Source organism: Tetrao urogallus, assembly GCF_951394365.1.
Source record: "Tetrao urogallus genome assembly, chromosome: 1".
Classification (NCBI taxonomy): Eukaryota; Metazoa; Chordata; class Aves; order Galliformes; family Phasianidae; genus Tetrao; species Tetrao urogallus.
Genome location: NC_136813.1, coordinates 179,609,011 through 179,624,405, shown reverse-complemented (window position 1 = coordinate 179,624,405; position 15,395 = coordinate 179,609,011). Strand labels below are relative to the sequence as shown.

General features: G+C 36.5%; 1 protein-coding gene across 1 annotated transcript in view; it reads right to left on the bottom strand.

The window, feature by feature from the left end:
• The window catches only part of COG5 (component of oligomeric golgi complex 5), a gene marked incomplete at both ends in the record, with an annotated part of 182,010 nt that overhangs the window by 89,348 nt on the left and 77,267 nt on the right, over positions 1 to 15,395 (bottom strand). The window contains one exon of the mRNA XM_079542014.1: positions 13,050 to 13,180. Coding sequence (XP_079398140.1) covers positions 13,050 to 13,180 — 131 coding nt within the window. The remainder of the gene's footprint in view (positions 1 to 13,049; positions 13,181 to 15,395) is intronic.

Here is a 15,395-nt window from a genome sequence, read left to right as displayed (position 1 = left end):
CATTACAATCTGTTTAAACTGAAATGACACAGTAAGGTATGTAGAATGTGAATTCCACTCACATCAACATGAGATCTTTCTGGTACGGGTGTACATATTTTTTAAAGTCTGTCTTGTATTAAAAACATTAATGCAGTGCTTATCAGTAATTGTTACAGTCATAAGTTGGTAAATAAAAAAGGCCTACAAGAAGGAAGGAGAATGGAAATGGGACATCCTGAACTGTACAATGAAACAGAAATTAGTTTTGCCATCCTTACTCTGAACTGTCAGTGCCAAGGTAAAACACTTCCACATATGTATAAAAAATTGAAAGGGTTACTGACAATGAGTCTTGACTAAAGTGGTATTAGGAAAACTACTGCAATTACAACTTGCTTCCTCATTCATTATTAAAATTCAGCTGCCATCCCCTCTGTATTTTCCCTCGTTGAACAATGCATAAACGTGAACTTAACTAACATGAAATATAAATAAGGCCACAATGAGTTATGGAAAACAAAGATGCTAGCACACCTTATAGAAACTGAAATGTGTAATACCATTATACAGGAAAACGTCACAGTGTTTTAGAACATTTAGTACTTCTACCTGGGGCATAGAGTATTTAGTAGTATAATTTCCAAAGGAAAAGAAAAGGGGAATTAATTGCTTGTTCATAAAAAATTTATATAGATATGATAGAAATAGTCTTTAAAGAAGTTTAGTGTGCAAGAGTAATTATATCCAGGCACAGTTATGTGTCAAGATGCAGGATTACGTTCCTGCTCAACATGCAACTACCAATGCATAATGTATGAGGTAATTTGAGGGTAGGGAAAAGACTTCAGCTGTACAAGAAAGAACTACTCTAAGAACTACTTTTTAGTTAAAGCTAATAATCTAACTCTTTTTTAAAGTTCTTATCATTTGTTTTAGAGTTACAAGAAAAGATCTACAAACAGAAGTAAAATCTATACTAAAGATTTTCTTCTCTGATGATAAAATCCCAAAGATATTCCCTACAATTATGGAATTTCTAAACCGAACAGAGTCATTCCAAATTACGCACAGAGTTGATTATAAACAAATTTGCATTTTAAAATAATATGCACAAGAAAACAGTTTTCAGATGTTCATACACTTGAGTGTTATTTCCATGATTCACTTTATATTTGCAGTAGATTTCCTGTGTCAACCACCTTAGCCCAAAGACTACTTTATTTACATGGCTATGATGTGGTTTCTTGCACTAAGTTTTTCAAAGTCAAGACTGCTCAATATTGAAGAGTTGACCAGTTATCAAACCCCTGCTTTAAAATGTAATTTGCAATTTAAAATATTCGTTCTGTTTCATACCTTACAGTTCAGATTCTAATGAATTGAAGTGTGAATCTAGCACTGAGTCAGATTGCAAGAGCAGGAGACTTCTTAGCTCAGCATAAAAATCTAAAAATTCATTAATTTTATTATTGCTTTAAGTTACATAAGAATTTATGAAGCACTGAAATAACCTAAGCTTGATATGGTGATGCCTTCCCACCACCCTGTACAGAAGATATGGTCAGAGGGCCTTCAGGAAGAGTGCTATTTGGCACTAAGAAGAAAAATAGCACTGATCGTGAGACAGATTTAGTTTATTCAAAGGTGTGGTGGAAGTGTTGCTGCCTGGGGAAATTAAAGGGAGTGAATTTTCCAAATACACAGAAGAATGGCCACTAACACCACAGAAACAGAAAATGTTTTCTGTTGTGCAAGGATTGCTTGTATTTACTTGTACAGCATTTTGTAAAGCAAATTCCTAGTTAAAATTTTAAAAGGAGATAAAACAAGAATCATGTAGAAAGGAGAACAGAATGAAAAAAGCTCATGCATTAAGTTCTCCTTAGGCAGAAAAAAAATCTGCAGCAAAAAGCAACTGAGCGACAGTAATTTCATACCAAGATTTTCTACTGGGTGATACATCAGTGCTTCAGGAATACAACTTTATATATGCAGTAACAGAAAAAAGCTATAATAAATAAATACTGACCTAGATCTGATTTCAGGAAAATACTTCATCTAACATTAATAATAAAGAACAAGGTGGCTTAAGGTTTCCTCAAATAAATTGGGGCATATACAGTAATAAATGCAAGAATAGCATTAAGAACCCTCTATTTTTTATTATTATTATTTTTTTTTTTTTTACAATACCAATTTCATATTGCAAGATATCTGAATTTTGGGGAGTACAAGAAACCAGAAAGGCTTCATAACAACAATCTCAGGGGAACAGTAAAACCTGCAGTGCAGGAGAACATATGGCACCCTCCCATCTTCCTCGCTAGTAACTCCTACTCCAGCACACATTCCTCCCCAAATGAATATACATTTTAGCTTTGCTCACATACAGTGCTCAAGGAGGGAGGGGGAAAGACCGAGTGCAGTTCATTCTCCTTCTTCCTCCCTCTTGCAGAAAAAGAGTTACATGAAAACATGCACCCTTTGAGCTCTGGGGAGGGAAGATGCATCAGCATCCAATAGCCTTTGTTAAATGAATACTTTACAATCAGGAAGATGAAACAAAAATACCAACATGCTGCCCACCTCGCCTGCAGCGTGGGCAAACACTCCCATGCTCACATTCTCTGAGACTAATAGAAGCAGCAGCAGCAGGAGTGTGTGCTTTGGCACAGTTTGGCAACCAGGCTGCAAAGGATAAGCTTTAGCATGAGCTAATTTTTGCTAGATAAAGCAAATACTATCATGGCTATCTTTGCAACTCTTTTATCGCTGTAATACTGTAGCAACACTTCTTAAAATGGGGGCTTCCTTAATGTACGCTCCCCTACTTTCTGATTAGCCTTGTGCTCCCAACAGCGTCCACCAAGGAATTCCTCGTTCCTTGTCGAGCCATGAAGCCTTCCCTTTCGGAAAGCAGGCCACATATGGGGCAAAACTGTACATCCAAAAATGAACCAGGTGAACCTGCAAAGACCCACACAGTTGGATCTCCAGCTTGAACACTTCAAAAATTGCAGTGCTGCTGTTTAAGTAGCAGGAATGCTGGATCTGCCTTGGGATTTAAGTGGAGTCTAGAAACATAAGATAGAAATTAAGCTTTATCAGTTTAAAAAATAACACAAATTTATGAACATTCATCAAACCCCAAAAGCAAAAACAATCTATTCCTTTTTTGTTGTTTTTATAGCATAAATGTTAATTTTATACCACTCATTGCAGCTGTCTGAATATATATACATTTTCAGACTAGAAAACACAAAAGAGTACCTTGCCAGAAGAAAAATAGCAAAGGAAAAAAAGGACAGCGAAAATAGTGACAGGGAAAGTCATTAAAAGAGATCATGGCACAAACATGTTTGGAATATCAGACATAGTTCTCAGTTATTAAAAGCTTTTGATAAAAACAGACTCGTATGTGGACTATTTTCAGTTAACTATCTATAGCAGACACGTTTGCAACACTATTATTATTTATTTAAGTTAATTCAATCTCTTCCAAAAAAAAATTTAAGATAGGAAGAGAAAAGAAAAAGCAACAACAATCCCCAATTAGTTATTAGAATTTCAGCCAAAAAACATCATAAACACTTGCATGACCGTGTGCACCACATTCATATCACATGAATTATTTAAGTTGTATTAAATATGCATGTCTGTATCCAAGCAGGTTTTTCTTGAAAACTCCAGTCTTCAGCTTTCTGCTATTTTCAATATTTGCTTAAAGGCAGTGTTTTTTACCCCTTGCCTCACATCAACTAATTAGGAATTCCTTACACCATGGTTACTACCTGCCACACAGAAAATGGAAAAAGGGGAAACTGTTTCATGATTCATTTGCTATTTGCAACATCTTATTGGAAGTGTCTGCTTTGCAGTTTGATGAAAGCTACTCTATCAAACACATGGTCAGCACAGGTACAACTAGTAGCTAAGGGCACTAACAGATGATGAGCTAGAAACATCTGTCTGCCAACCCACTTAAACCCATAAACCCACATCTCCTGCAGTGGGGTCTTGCAGACAGTAACTGTGGAGCTAGAAAGGAGGAGGCAACTTTTGGTTTTGCCATGCTTGCCTGAACCCTGGAATGATCAACAGGAACACCTAAGACAGAAACACAGAGCTCTCAGGTGGCAGGTTCAGCTGAGGTCACAGCCTGAAAATCAACAGAGGTCTGACAGGAAGGTGACCAGTAGGGGAGTACAGAGACTTGTCTTAAACGCGTGTACAGCAAAGTGCTGTGACCTAATAGGCAACAAGATCATTCAGTTTCTCAGTTCTCTGCTTTAATATAATCTCAAGGAAGAAAAAAAAATCCTTAATCTTGGTCTAATCAAATTTGAAAGTTTAGCTGAAGCCATAGCCTAAATTCTAGTCCTCAGTAAGTATCTCAAACTATTCTCTCACAAAAAAAAAAAAAAAAAAAAGAAAACTTGGGTTTTTCTTTGCATCAGATACTGATGCAAACATTCTACTAATACGTCATTCAAAATAATCTTTCAATCTTATAAAACCCATACCTGGCACTGAAGATTGAACAATAAGTGGCCATGCAGTCAAACACAAGTGAGGTTATGCACAGCTATGGTGCTATTTACCAGTTACAGATTTTGGAAGGAAAGTTCCAGACAGGAGTTGCTAAGGCTGACAGGAAATAAGGCTGATGAAGAGTGGGGGGTTCCTCAGTGACTCATCAGCTGTAGCCCCTTCTCCTCCCTCCCACACCCAGAAGCTTTCTGCCAGACATAAAATACTAAAATTTACCTTCATATTACAGTGTTTATTCTACTTTCATTGCAGTGCATTTGGAAAGACGAGCAATTCAGTTGCAGATATTACTGGATTAGAAAACAAGCTTCCAAGGTCCATTAAAGAACAAATAAATATTTTTCCTGTGTGAAAAAGAAGCATTTTCGTGAAACAGAGCCCATTCAATGGGCCACTGTCATCTCATTTTTAAGGCATAGAAACTTGCAAACTCAAATATAAGAACGTTCCTCCTTACTTCTTGCCATTTAGAACTAGGTTGTGTTTACATACCTGCAGAGTAATGGTTGCTAACACCTGCCTAAGCCAAGTACTACAGTTTGTGAAAAATTTTCTGAAATATGAGGCAAAAATGCAAACCAGAACCAATAATAAAAGAGGATCAATATTCAGAAAGTAGCACAACTCAAGGTCCTCTGCACATTATATTCCAATGTTGAGAAGGACATTACTTTTTGAAAATCCTTGTATTTTCAAAATATTGCCATTAAACTTGCCCATATGTTCAGACAACTACACTCCTCATGAATCTTCTATTTAATGGTAGCTAAAAATAATCCCAGAATACAGATATTTGAAAAGGCTATTATTTGTACTACATTAGCACAGCACAGCCCCATTCAAAGACCAAAAACCTGTTACACTGAAAAGAGGAACTCACCATGAGTTACCATGCTACTTGCCTGTTTGTACTTACTTCACTTGTTCATTTCATTTCATTTTCCTTTCAGTACCATAGAAATTCCCACATACAGAATGCTTTAAAGATCAAGCATCCAAAATGGTGGAGTTACAGCAAATGAAAACAAACTGAGCTGTTATTACCTGAACCCACACTCACCAGGCCTCAGGTTAGACACTGAGACTCCTAACTGTTTCTTGATAAGGCTTTTATACCTTCCCTCTATGTAAATATAGGAGTTACGTATCTATTTATCTCAAATCAAGAGGCATATTTTAAATCTTCTTGATGTTTTTACACTCAAAGCATATCTTCTCTAATTTAGCAAACATGATCTGTTAAGAAAGAACAGTCAAGCATCTAACAAAGCAAACACTACTAGCACTAGCATGTTTCTTTGTCTTTCTTGGATTATCGCCTTTAATTAGATTCCCCTATATAAAACAGCACGCATTTCAGCAGGGTCTGATTGATCTTCTCCTTCTAACCACACGAAGCTCTTTCTTGCGCTGCACACACTGCTCCAGGAAGAAAATACATGGCTGCAGTGTAACAGGGAGATGAAGCAATGACTGGAGATGAGCATTAGAGATGACCTACCAGGCACTTTTTTGTTGCAGAAGAGCATTTGAAGAGGCATGAACAAACAGGAATAATTTGTAGTTTCTATTTTGCTGTGGATTGGGAAATGTTTTCGAACTCTACAGAAAACAACACCTGAAGAATTATGCACGGAAACACTTATAATATTTTCTTATTATTAGCGCTGCCACTAATGCGGTATTTTAATAAGAGTTATGTGGACGTTCTATCTTTTGTTTTAATGCACACTTTTAGCCCTCACATGGAGAGGTTGCAAGCTGCAAAATATAAGGGAACTATATTGAAGCCAGACATTCATTTTCGCTTTTCCAAAATTCAAAACATTCTATCATCTGTTCCTATGGAAACTGAAGGGATATTCTAGGTTATATCAGTATCAGCCGATTATGTTGCAGAGAAATCTGTGGTTTATTTTAATCCATAGTTCAGAAACATAAATTCATACTTAGTGTTTAGCTTGATGATTTTGAATCCCTGAAGCATGGTTAGCACTTCAGATCCATTAGATCACACTTTAAGATAAAATGAACTCTTTTTAGTCCAGATTAGTAAAGCCATCATTTCTAAGGTTTGGTTAATCCCCATGAAGTTTACCATTCCAAAGCAGCACATAAGTAACATGCGCTTAGAAGATATACTTCCTGGTTGCTAGATGAGCCATACGTTGCTATATCACATCTTAACAGAATAAGGAAGATGTAATTTAGATTTATTGAAAACTCCTTCAGTACTGCCATGCTCCAGATGGCCAGATGAAGGAATTTGATTTAGCAAGTTAACGAGATCATGAAAACCATAACCATAATACTGAAGATGAAAAATAAAATTGAATAATGCAACATGAATACATTTCTGTGACAAAGGAACTTAAAGGTTAGAACGAAGTAGAGATACATAAACACATGAAATGAAAATGCTCTATATGCATACAGAACTATCGCAAAACAAAAAACAAAAGCCAGCTTAAGCTCCAAGGATTTTAATTAAACAGACTGAAGTGCCAGAAAGGATAACTGTGATTATTGACAATGAAAGCCAATATGACATGATGAAATTTCTTCTGTGTCTACATTAGAATTCCAAACAGCAACTGAGTGGCTAATGAGAAAAAAGAAGAAAAAAAAAAGCTTTGAATCTCATCCTCAGTCTTCACTAAGCAAAACTAGATGACGTAAAGTTAAGTATAGCTACCACCCTCACTGTATGCCAGAAGTAGCAAATAGGTACAAACTTTCCTTTTTTACAGATAACATACATAGTCTTCTCACTCTAGATTCAACTAATTGACTTCAAATCAAAATCAAAAATGCCTTCCATTTCTATAACATATCATAGTCAATCACTTTATTATGGAAACTAGACTGAGACAGCTTTTTCACCAGGATGCCCTCCAGGGAATCCAGATTACAGGATAATAAGGAAACATAACAGCTACTGCCTGATGCATACCATACTTGCTAAATTTTTGACAGTGACAAGGTTACATCCCAACTTCTGGCTTCCAAAGTAGAAACAAATGTCAGAACAAAAAAAAAACAAAACCAAGAAGAAACATTGGCTGCTCTTTGACTTTAAAAAAATGTATAATCTGGGTAGCATTTCAACTCCAAGTTTTCCATACTTTTTATGAGGACAGCCCACAGTATACGGATACAAAGATGGTCATGAACGAAGTGGGAATTATTTGCTCATATTTTTTCTACTTTATTTTCTGTTATAATGATCACTTTGTATTTACACAATTAGATGCAAAATGAAATCAATTTCCATTTGCATCATCTTATAAAAAGTTTTATGGTAGCTGGCATGAAAAAGCAGCAATGGGCAGGGGAAGACATCCAGAAGTCAAGGTTTTCTTTCGAGTAGTGCAGGACATCAGTGTGTGCAATACAGTACATCCTAAGCTGAATCAACCAAAGATAGAAGTTAAGAAGCCCACCACTCAACTGTTGGTCACGCTAAGTGTCATTCTGCTTTGACATTACACTTTGTTCTACAATCAAGCACTGTTCCACAGACTGGACAGCTTTAGACAGCACATTCATATACCTGTACAAGGTCTATACCAAAGACAACCAAGAAAGAGAATGCTTTAATAAAACACATAATCTTATTGAAGTATGTAAGATTAGTAATTAGAAATTCAAGTTCACATGCCCTTACTCACACAGCACTGCTACAAAAGCCAAGTGTTTGGCAGTAATTATTAGAAATAACTCAAGAATGCAACATTATCATTTTTTGTGGGTTTTGCCACAAAAAAAAAACGTGAAAATATCTTTTCAGTAAAAAACTGAACTGAATCAATGCCAGCCATTTTTCATACGTAAATACCTTGAGCACCTCCAAGTGCATCTGCATGCCTGGAACATGCTGCCTCAGGGTAAGAAAGACTATGCATTGCTTAAGATCCTTGACATTATATTAAATGCCAGCCTACGAAGGATTTAAGATTAATTTCACCAATCTTGCTGTAACATGGCAAGTTGTACTACATAAGCACTCAGCTCAGAGGATCCTGATATGAAACAACGTGTACTTTCTTGATGATCACCTCCAGAAAAATGCTCAATTATATGCATACTGCTCCCACCAATCCCTTAGGGACAGCAATAGAAATCCTTGACATGAGATTAAATGCTGAGAAGGAGATCAGATTATGATCCCAATCTTGCTGTTCCACTGCAAAATGTACTACTAAGCACCTAGCTTAGATGGCCCTGATTAGAGATAAATTGAGCAACTTTTTAATAAGCAATTTCTAGAACACTGGTAAATTATGCAGATACTTCATCCTTCAATCTCAGGCGCTAAGTAGCATTAGACTAGAACAATTATATGTCTAATCAATAATTTTAAATTAAAAAATGAAAGGAAAAAATGCTGTAGTTGTTCTAAAGCCAATTCAACTTAGAGGAGAGACTCAGTATGAAGTGGAATGCAAAACAGATCACAATAAATTCTACGCAGTCAGATACAATATGGAAATTCAAAATACCCCCAAATATGTTCAATTTGGCAAAATTATAAAGATATTACATTGAAAGTAATTGAGACATTTGTGCTCAGATTGTAGTGTTTACATATTCATCTTGTTTACATCTTGCAGAAATAGAGTTTAGGATTATTTTTGATTGTTTGCTTTCTTCCCTCTTTATTCTATGAGATTATAATTAGGAGAGCTCTTAAAAAAATCATATACTAAAGAAAAACTGCAGACAATTCAACATTTGAACACAGGAGATTATTTTTTGCTTTCTCTAATACAATCAAGAAACTTCACTATAGGGACACCAGAAACTTTCACTATTTTGAATGAATCTAGCTCTCACTAGATTTATGCTAGGTAGAAAAACAAGGAAGTTTTCTGTAACATAAACTGTATTTAGGGTGCATAATCAAGGAATTCTGAGTTCTGCTCTCATCTTCACATCATGTCCTGTTTGACCTAAATATGTTTTATTCTGTATTTAGTGATACCATGATCGTCATCATCTACATCCTAACAAATAAACAAAGTTTATATTGGTAAGGTCAAAAGCAATAGCATAAGTTCCTAACCCATTTCACATATACTAGGACAAAGCCTGCAAAAATCTACCCTTCTTACTTAGTGACGCCCCATAACTGTGGTTAAAGCATTAAACCTAGTTCACAACTTGTGCTACATCTTAATAGAAGTAAAGATGGAAGAGATGGGTATGTATTCTTTTGTGTACACATTACCTGGCCCTTTATGCTATCAACAGTTTAATTATCTGAGGGAACTAAGTGTGGGCAACCACCTGTCCTGGCTGTAAGATGAAGTCTAGCACTAAGCATGATAATATAAAAGAAAGGAGTTGAAGCATGACCTAAGCTGTGGAGTAAGTTTTCTTTCTATGTATAGCAGCCACAACACTGTCCAGCAGAACTGTTCTATAAAGGATTGAGTGGTTTCTCTTGTTGTGAGTAATTTACTATTCATATATACCTTACACAATACACTCGCTGAAAAAAGTGGTGTCTAAGGAAAATTTAGATCATTTTACCTAGAGTTCCTCCTGTAAGCCAAAGAAACGCAGGGGACACTTCACGTGGCAAGACAGCTACGTACCTTTTCTTGTTTTCTTGTTTTTAGGCAGAAAACACTGCTGTATATTCTAAGAGACTGACCAGAGCATATAATAATGCTCTGGTTGTATCTCTGTTAAAGCAGTCTCTCCTGATTTCTACACTATCTGCTATGAGCCTGCTTAAAGTGTGAAGGAAAGCTATGAAGAAATTCAGGACTAAACAGTAAGAACAGAATTTGAATCCATTTTCTTGATGCTGCTCATGACAGAGCATTAATCTGTACTATGTACACCAGGAGTGGGTAACAAAGCATACAATGCAATAAAAAAATGCCTGTAGCCATTGCTACCTCCACTTGAATGGATTTACCATTATTTGCTTTACTTTTGCCCACAGGAGCAGAGAAGGCTTACTGTTTCTAAAAGGATTAGGAAGACAAGCATGGTTGGCAGCTCTATGAAAACCTGTTAAATCTCGAAGTGTTGAGCGACTCTTCTAGTTTATACCCAGATGGCGGCTTTAAAGTTACTGCTGTGAGCACACATAGAAGCCTTCACTTAGATTATAGAATAATAAACTCTTTAGAGTTGGAAGGGACTTTTAAAGGTCATCTAGTCCAAATTCCCTGCAATGAAGAAGGACATGCACAGCTAGGTCAGGTCGCCCAGGGCCAAGAGCGTGGCCTTGAAAGTCTCCAGGGATGGGGCATCAACCACAGCTCTGGGCAACCTGTTCCAGCGCTTCACCACACCCACTGTAAAAACCTTCTTCCTTATATCTAACCTAAGTCTATCCTCTTTAAATTTGAAGCCATTTCCCTTGTTCTATCACAAAAGACCCTGCTAAAGAGTCTGTCCCCTTCTTTCCTGTAGCTCTCCTTCAGATATTCAAAGGCCAGATCATTTTTGTGGTCCTCCTCTGGACGTGCTCCAACAGTCTCTCCTGTACTGAGGTCTCCACATCTGGACACAATATTCCAGCTGAAGCCTCACCAGCACAGAGTAGATGGTCAGGATCACCTGCCTCACCCTGCTGGCCATGCTACTTTTGATGCAGCCCAGGATACAGTTGGTCTTCTGGGCTGTGAGGACACACTGCTGGCTCATGGACATCACCTGGACAAAATACACCCGCATTATTCTCAGTGGTACAGACCTGGCTACCACAATAGGAATCATCAAAAAGGCAGCCTATCTGAAAAATACTGTACTACAAAGTGCACATGAAAAGATGAAGATTCTATGCCCCTTTGTGGGAAATCTCAGGGCTTGGAAGGTATAAATGTAAACCAGGTTGTCAATAAACAGCTACAATACTAAGAACCAAAGACACAGAAGCCGTTGGTCGTATTTCAAACTCCGTATTTCTTGGGCAATGTCTGCATGCATACTTTATAAAACACACTATTATTCCAACATTAAATCAGCAAACTGTATCCAACAACAAATCTGTGAGACATAGCCCAACATTACTTAATAAAAATACCCATTTCTGATAGGACTAAACACTAAAAATGTTCTTCTAAACAATCTTCCAAACAATCTCTCTTGCTAGAAACAGGCCCCTGGCTAAAGCACAACAAGCAAATCCTTTAATAATCTCTTGATTACCTGGATAGAGCCTGGAACACCTAATAAATCTGTCAATTTTTCAAGTAGAGTGGGATTGATTTCCCCAGGGTATCTTTGTCAGTTCTGTTTTAGTACTTAATATAAAGAGAAAATTATCAGAGAAGGTCAAATCTGACATGAAAAACTAGAAGGGGTCGACACCGATGAAGACTTTTGCTATGTTTAAAATAGATTTTCCTCAGCCCCTATCATCGTTCAGTCTTCATTTAACATAGCATATATTTCATAGCTTGCAACAAGCCCAATTCATGTTCAGCAACGTGCTCAAAAAGCCAGGAGTTTCAATATTTAAATAGTAATTACACAAAAACCAGCATTTTTCTTTTCCCCTATCATTTTGCTATCAGTAAATAGTGAACGGTATTTACCACATTTACTTACAATGAGAGGTATAAGACGACACATAATGATCATTTTAATCCTCAATTATCTAATGAAGCCAATTTAATTAAGAGATTTTCCATTCCATTTATGTTCTGCTCTCATGTCAGCATCGAATACTACAAATAAATGCTACATTGCCTCACGAGGTTAACCATTTTTAACAAACAGCATAGAAACATCTTGTTCTAATACACTTTGTTTTCTAATTTAAAAAACAAAGCTGATAGGAACTTGTGCTAGATTTCTCCTCTTACTGTAGTACTGGAGATTAAAATATGTTGGGTTTTTTTAATAGCCAAGGGAATACAAATTTTAAAAACAGGCAAAGGGTCAGTACAAATAATACTACAAATAGTTAAATAACACACGCAGTCAGGTTATTAAAAATGTAGATAATCACATTTAGTATAGAAGACTGTAATTATGAGTATAGTGAATATCTACCTCAAAGTCTACAATGCCTTTTAAAGTATTAATCGGAAATCCATCAAATCGTTTTGTTACATAACTGCACAGCTAAAATGCAGAAATCTTCTTAGTTTTAAGAAACTACATTTTCCAGAATTACCTGCAAAGCTTGGCAATATCAGCAATGTCATATACTGCGCTAAATGCAAAATTCTCTTCATTAGCAGTTTTTTTTATCACACTGTTTAGAATTCTTTTGTCCGCACGAACTTCCTCACAAATTTTCAGGGTTAGGTCCTACAAAATGTTATTTTTGCAAATAAATATATTGCACAAAGCTACTTTTGTCAATTTCTCTGAATACTGATATGTGAATCTGAATACTGATATGTGAATTACTTTCTCTTGAAAGTAAGATGGTTTTAAGTTTAACATCCATTAGAAAATGCAAGACCAAACAAAGGAAATCAAGTCTCACAGCACCCTTCAAACTTCACCTGTGAAAGGAAGTAAAAAAAGAACATGTATTTTACCTGAGTCTCCACACCTTGCTCAAGTAACCTTTTAGCCTGATTTTCTACCTCCAGCCGAGCTCTTGCAATAAAAAGCAGGTCATTTTCAATTACTTCTATTCCAGACAGATCTATCCCTTGAGAAAGGTAATCTAAAAAAGCAACAAAATATTGATAAGCTTGACATATAATAAAATGGAACATTTTAAACACATTAAAACGTTTAGAAATTGTAGTTAGTTCCAAAGAACATTTTTGCATAAAACACTTGACAACGGAGTATGCTGAAAGAATGAACTGTTCGAGAAAAACTGAAAATCAAAAGACTGTTACTCAAAAACATGCATATTTAATACATCTCATTTACCTCTCTAGAATCAGACACTTTGGAAAAGCTGTCAGTTCAAGGAATTCAAGAATCTCAGTTACGGTGCATCAAGGGGCAAGAAAGTCACACACTTGTCCCAAAGGACTAACTATGTAACTGAACTTATCTAAACAGATGTTTTGATAAGCATAATTTTCTCTAATATCTGACAATCTCTATGTATTACGTGCTTATATGTTCAAATTATACTTCAAATACAAATTAAAATTCTAAACATTGCAGATAAATGCAAATATCACAAAATTTATTTTCATGATAGAAACCAGCTGTTCATCAGTACAGCATTCACACATTATTCAGCAGGGCAGGTGAAAATCCACTGAAAGCTGACTTCTGTCACTGGCTATGTAAGCATGGTTAAACCATTTAATCTTTCATTAATTGACACTTAGTAATTAGTGCACGCCAGCAAGTTGAAAATGCCGCTTTGTCCTTCTTTATCAAAGAAGTTTGAATCTGTGACAATCTTTCTCCCAGGTACACTCATTTTTTTTTAAAGGTCATGACAGTGATCTCTGTTCTTTCATCTACTTGGGCTTTTCATATGGGGCAATTTAAGATATAAAACATAACCTAGAGAGTAAAAATCAGTTTTTCACACCAACTGAGATACATCACCTCTACGCTACCAGTTCCCTGCTACTGGCTCCCTGCCTGGTCTTGCACTCCTGACGTGCCCAAACCCAATCAGTGACCCATTCCAGAAAGAAGGGCTGGAGGACATCTTTTCTCAGATGGCTTTTGTCTTTCTGAGGTAATCTCTCACAATGCAAGAACTGTTTACTCAGCCTTCTGCAGGCTAATCAAGACCTACAGCTTAGATCGGGCTGTAACTCAAATCATTCAAATGTTATACAATTACATTCGTATCTATTGTAAAGCAAACCAACTATAGCCACTGCTCTGAAATACGTGTTCCTGGAATAGGAGAAGCATAACCTGAGTGTACTGTCTTTAGGCCCCTTCAAGAACAGATGTGCCTCTTCACTCAAACCTCTGAATTACAACAGAAATTAGGTGAGAATCAGACATTACGTGTTGAACATCTCCGGATGCCTTAGATGAGATCCACAGGGAATTATAAAAGCAGTCTAGCAGGGTCCTCAGTGAACCTTCAAAGTTGGACAATGTTGTTTTTTACTCCCCTTTTTGTTTTTCTGAGTTTTAAATCTTTTTAGATTTGAGTAAACCTAATTCAATTGTCAAGATAGGCTGGATCTTCACACTACTGCTTCTCTACAAGACAATACAGGACTCCTCACATTTACACATTTATCAGCGTTTTGCTGAATAAAGCATGAGTTCCACTCCTTCTTTTGAAAGAATGAATAAAAGAAACTAATGGCAGAGGCATTTCACTCAGTGCCAGATACTTCCTTCACAATGTTTCACCATTTCCATTTGTAACAATGACTTCCTGATAGTCATCTTCCCTTATGTCCTCCCAGTAAGTCTACTAAGGCATAGACTTATCCCTACTAGGCTAGCTGAGCTTTTAAATCTTAAATAAACTTTCACTTTAGTAACCAATTATTTTTGTTTATTCACAATAAAGTGATCTAAGCATCAGACTCATTTTTGCAACCATATGTTCATAACTGAACACAGAATTCCACGCGGATCACTACACGGCTACAATAGAGAAGAACACTTGCATGTGAAAAACTCAGCGTAAGGAACTGAAACAAAAAATTTCCAGAAGTGCTGCATAAAGCTGAGTAAGGAATAAAGGAGATCAACATTCTTAACAGTACTATGTGTCAAACAGGCTTCACTCTACTAAGAATAAACCTGCAAATGCTTTTGTCTGCATGTACCCATTTAAAATTGATCAGAGGAGTCAGAGGACAGGTGAGCAGCAGGGAGGTACATTTCATGTTGCACAGGCTGTTAATGAAGCCTGACACAAACACATGTTTACAGAGCTGTTTTTTGCTAGGGGCTATGACAATTCCTCTTACCCAGGTGAGTAACTTCTC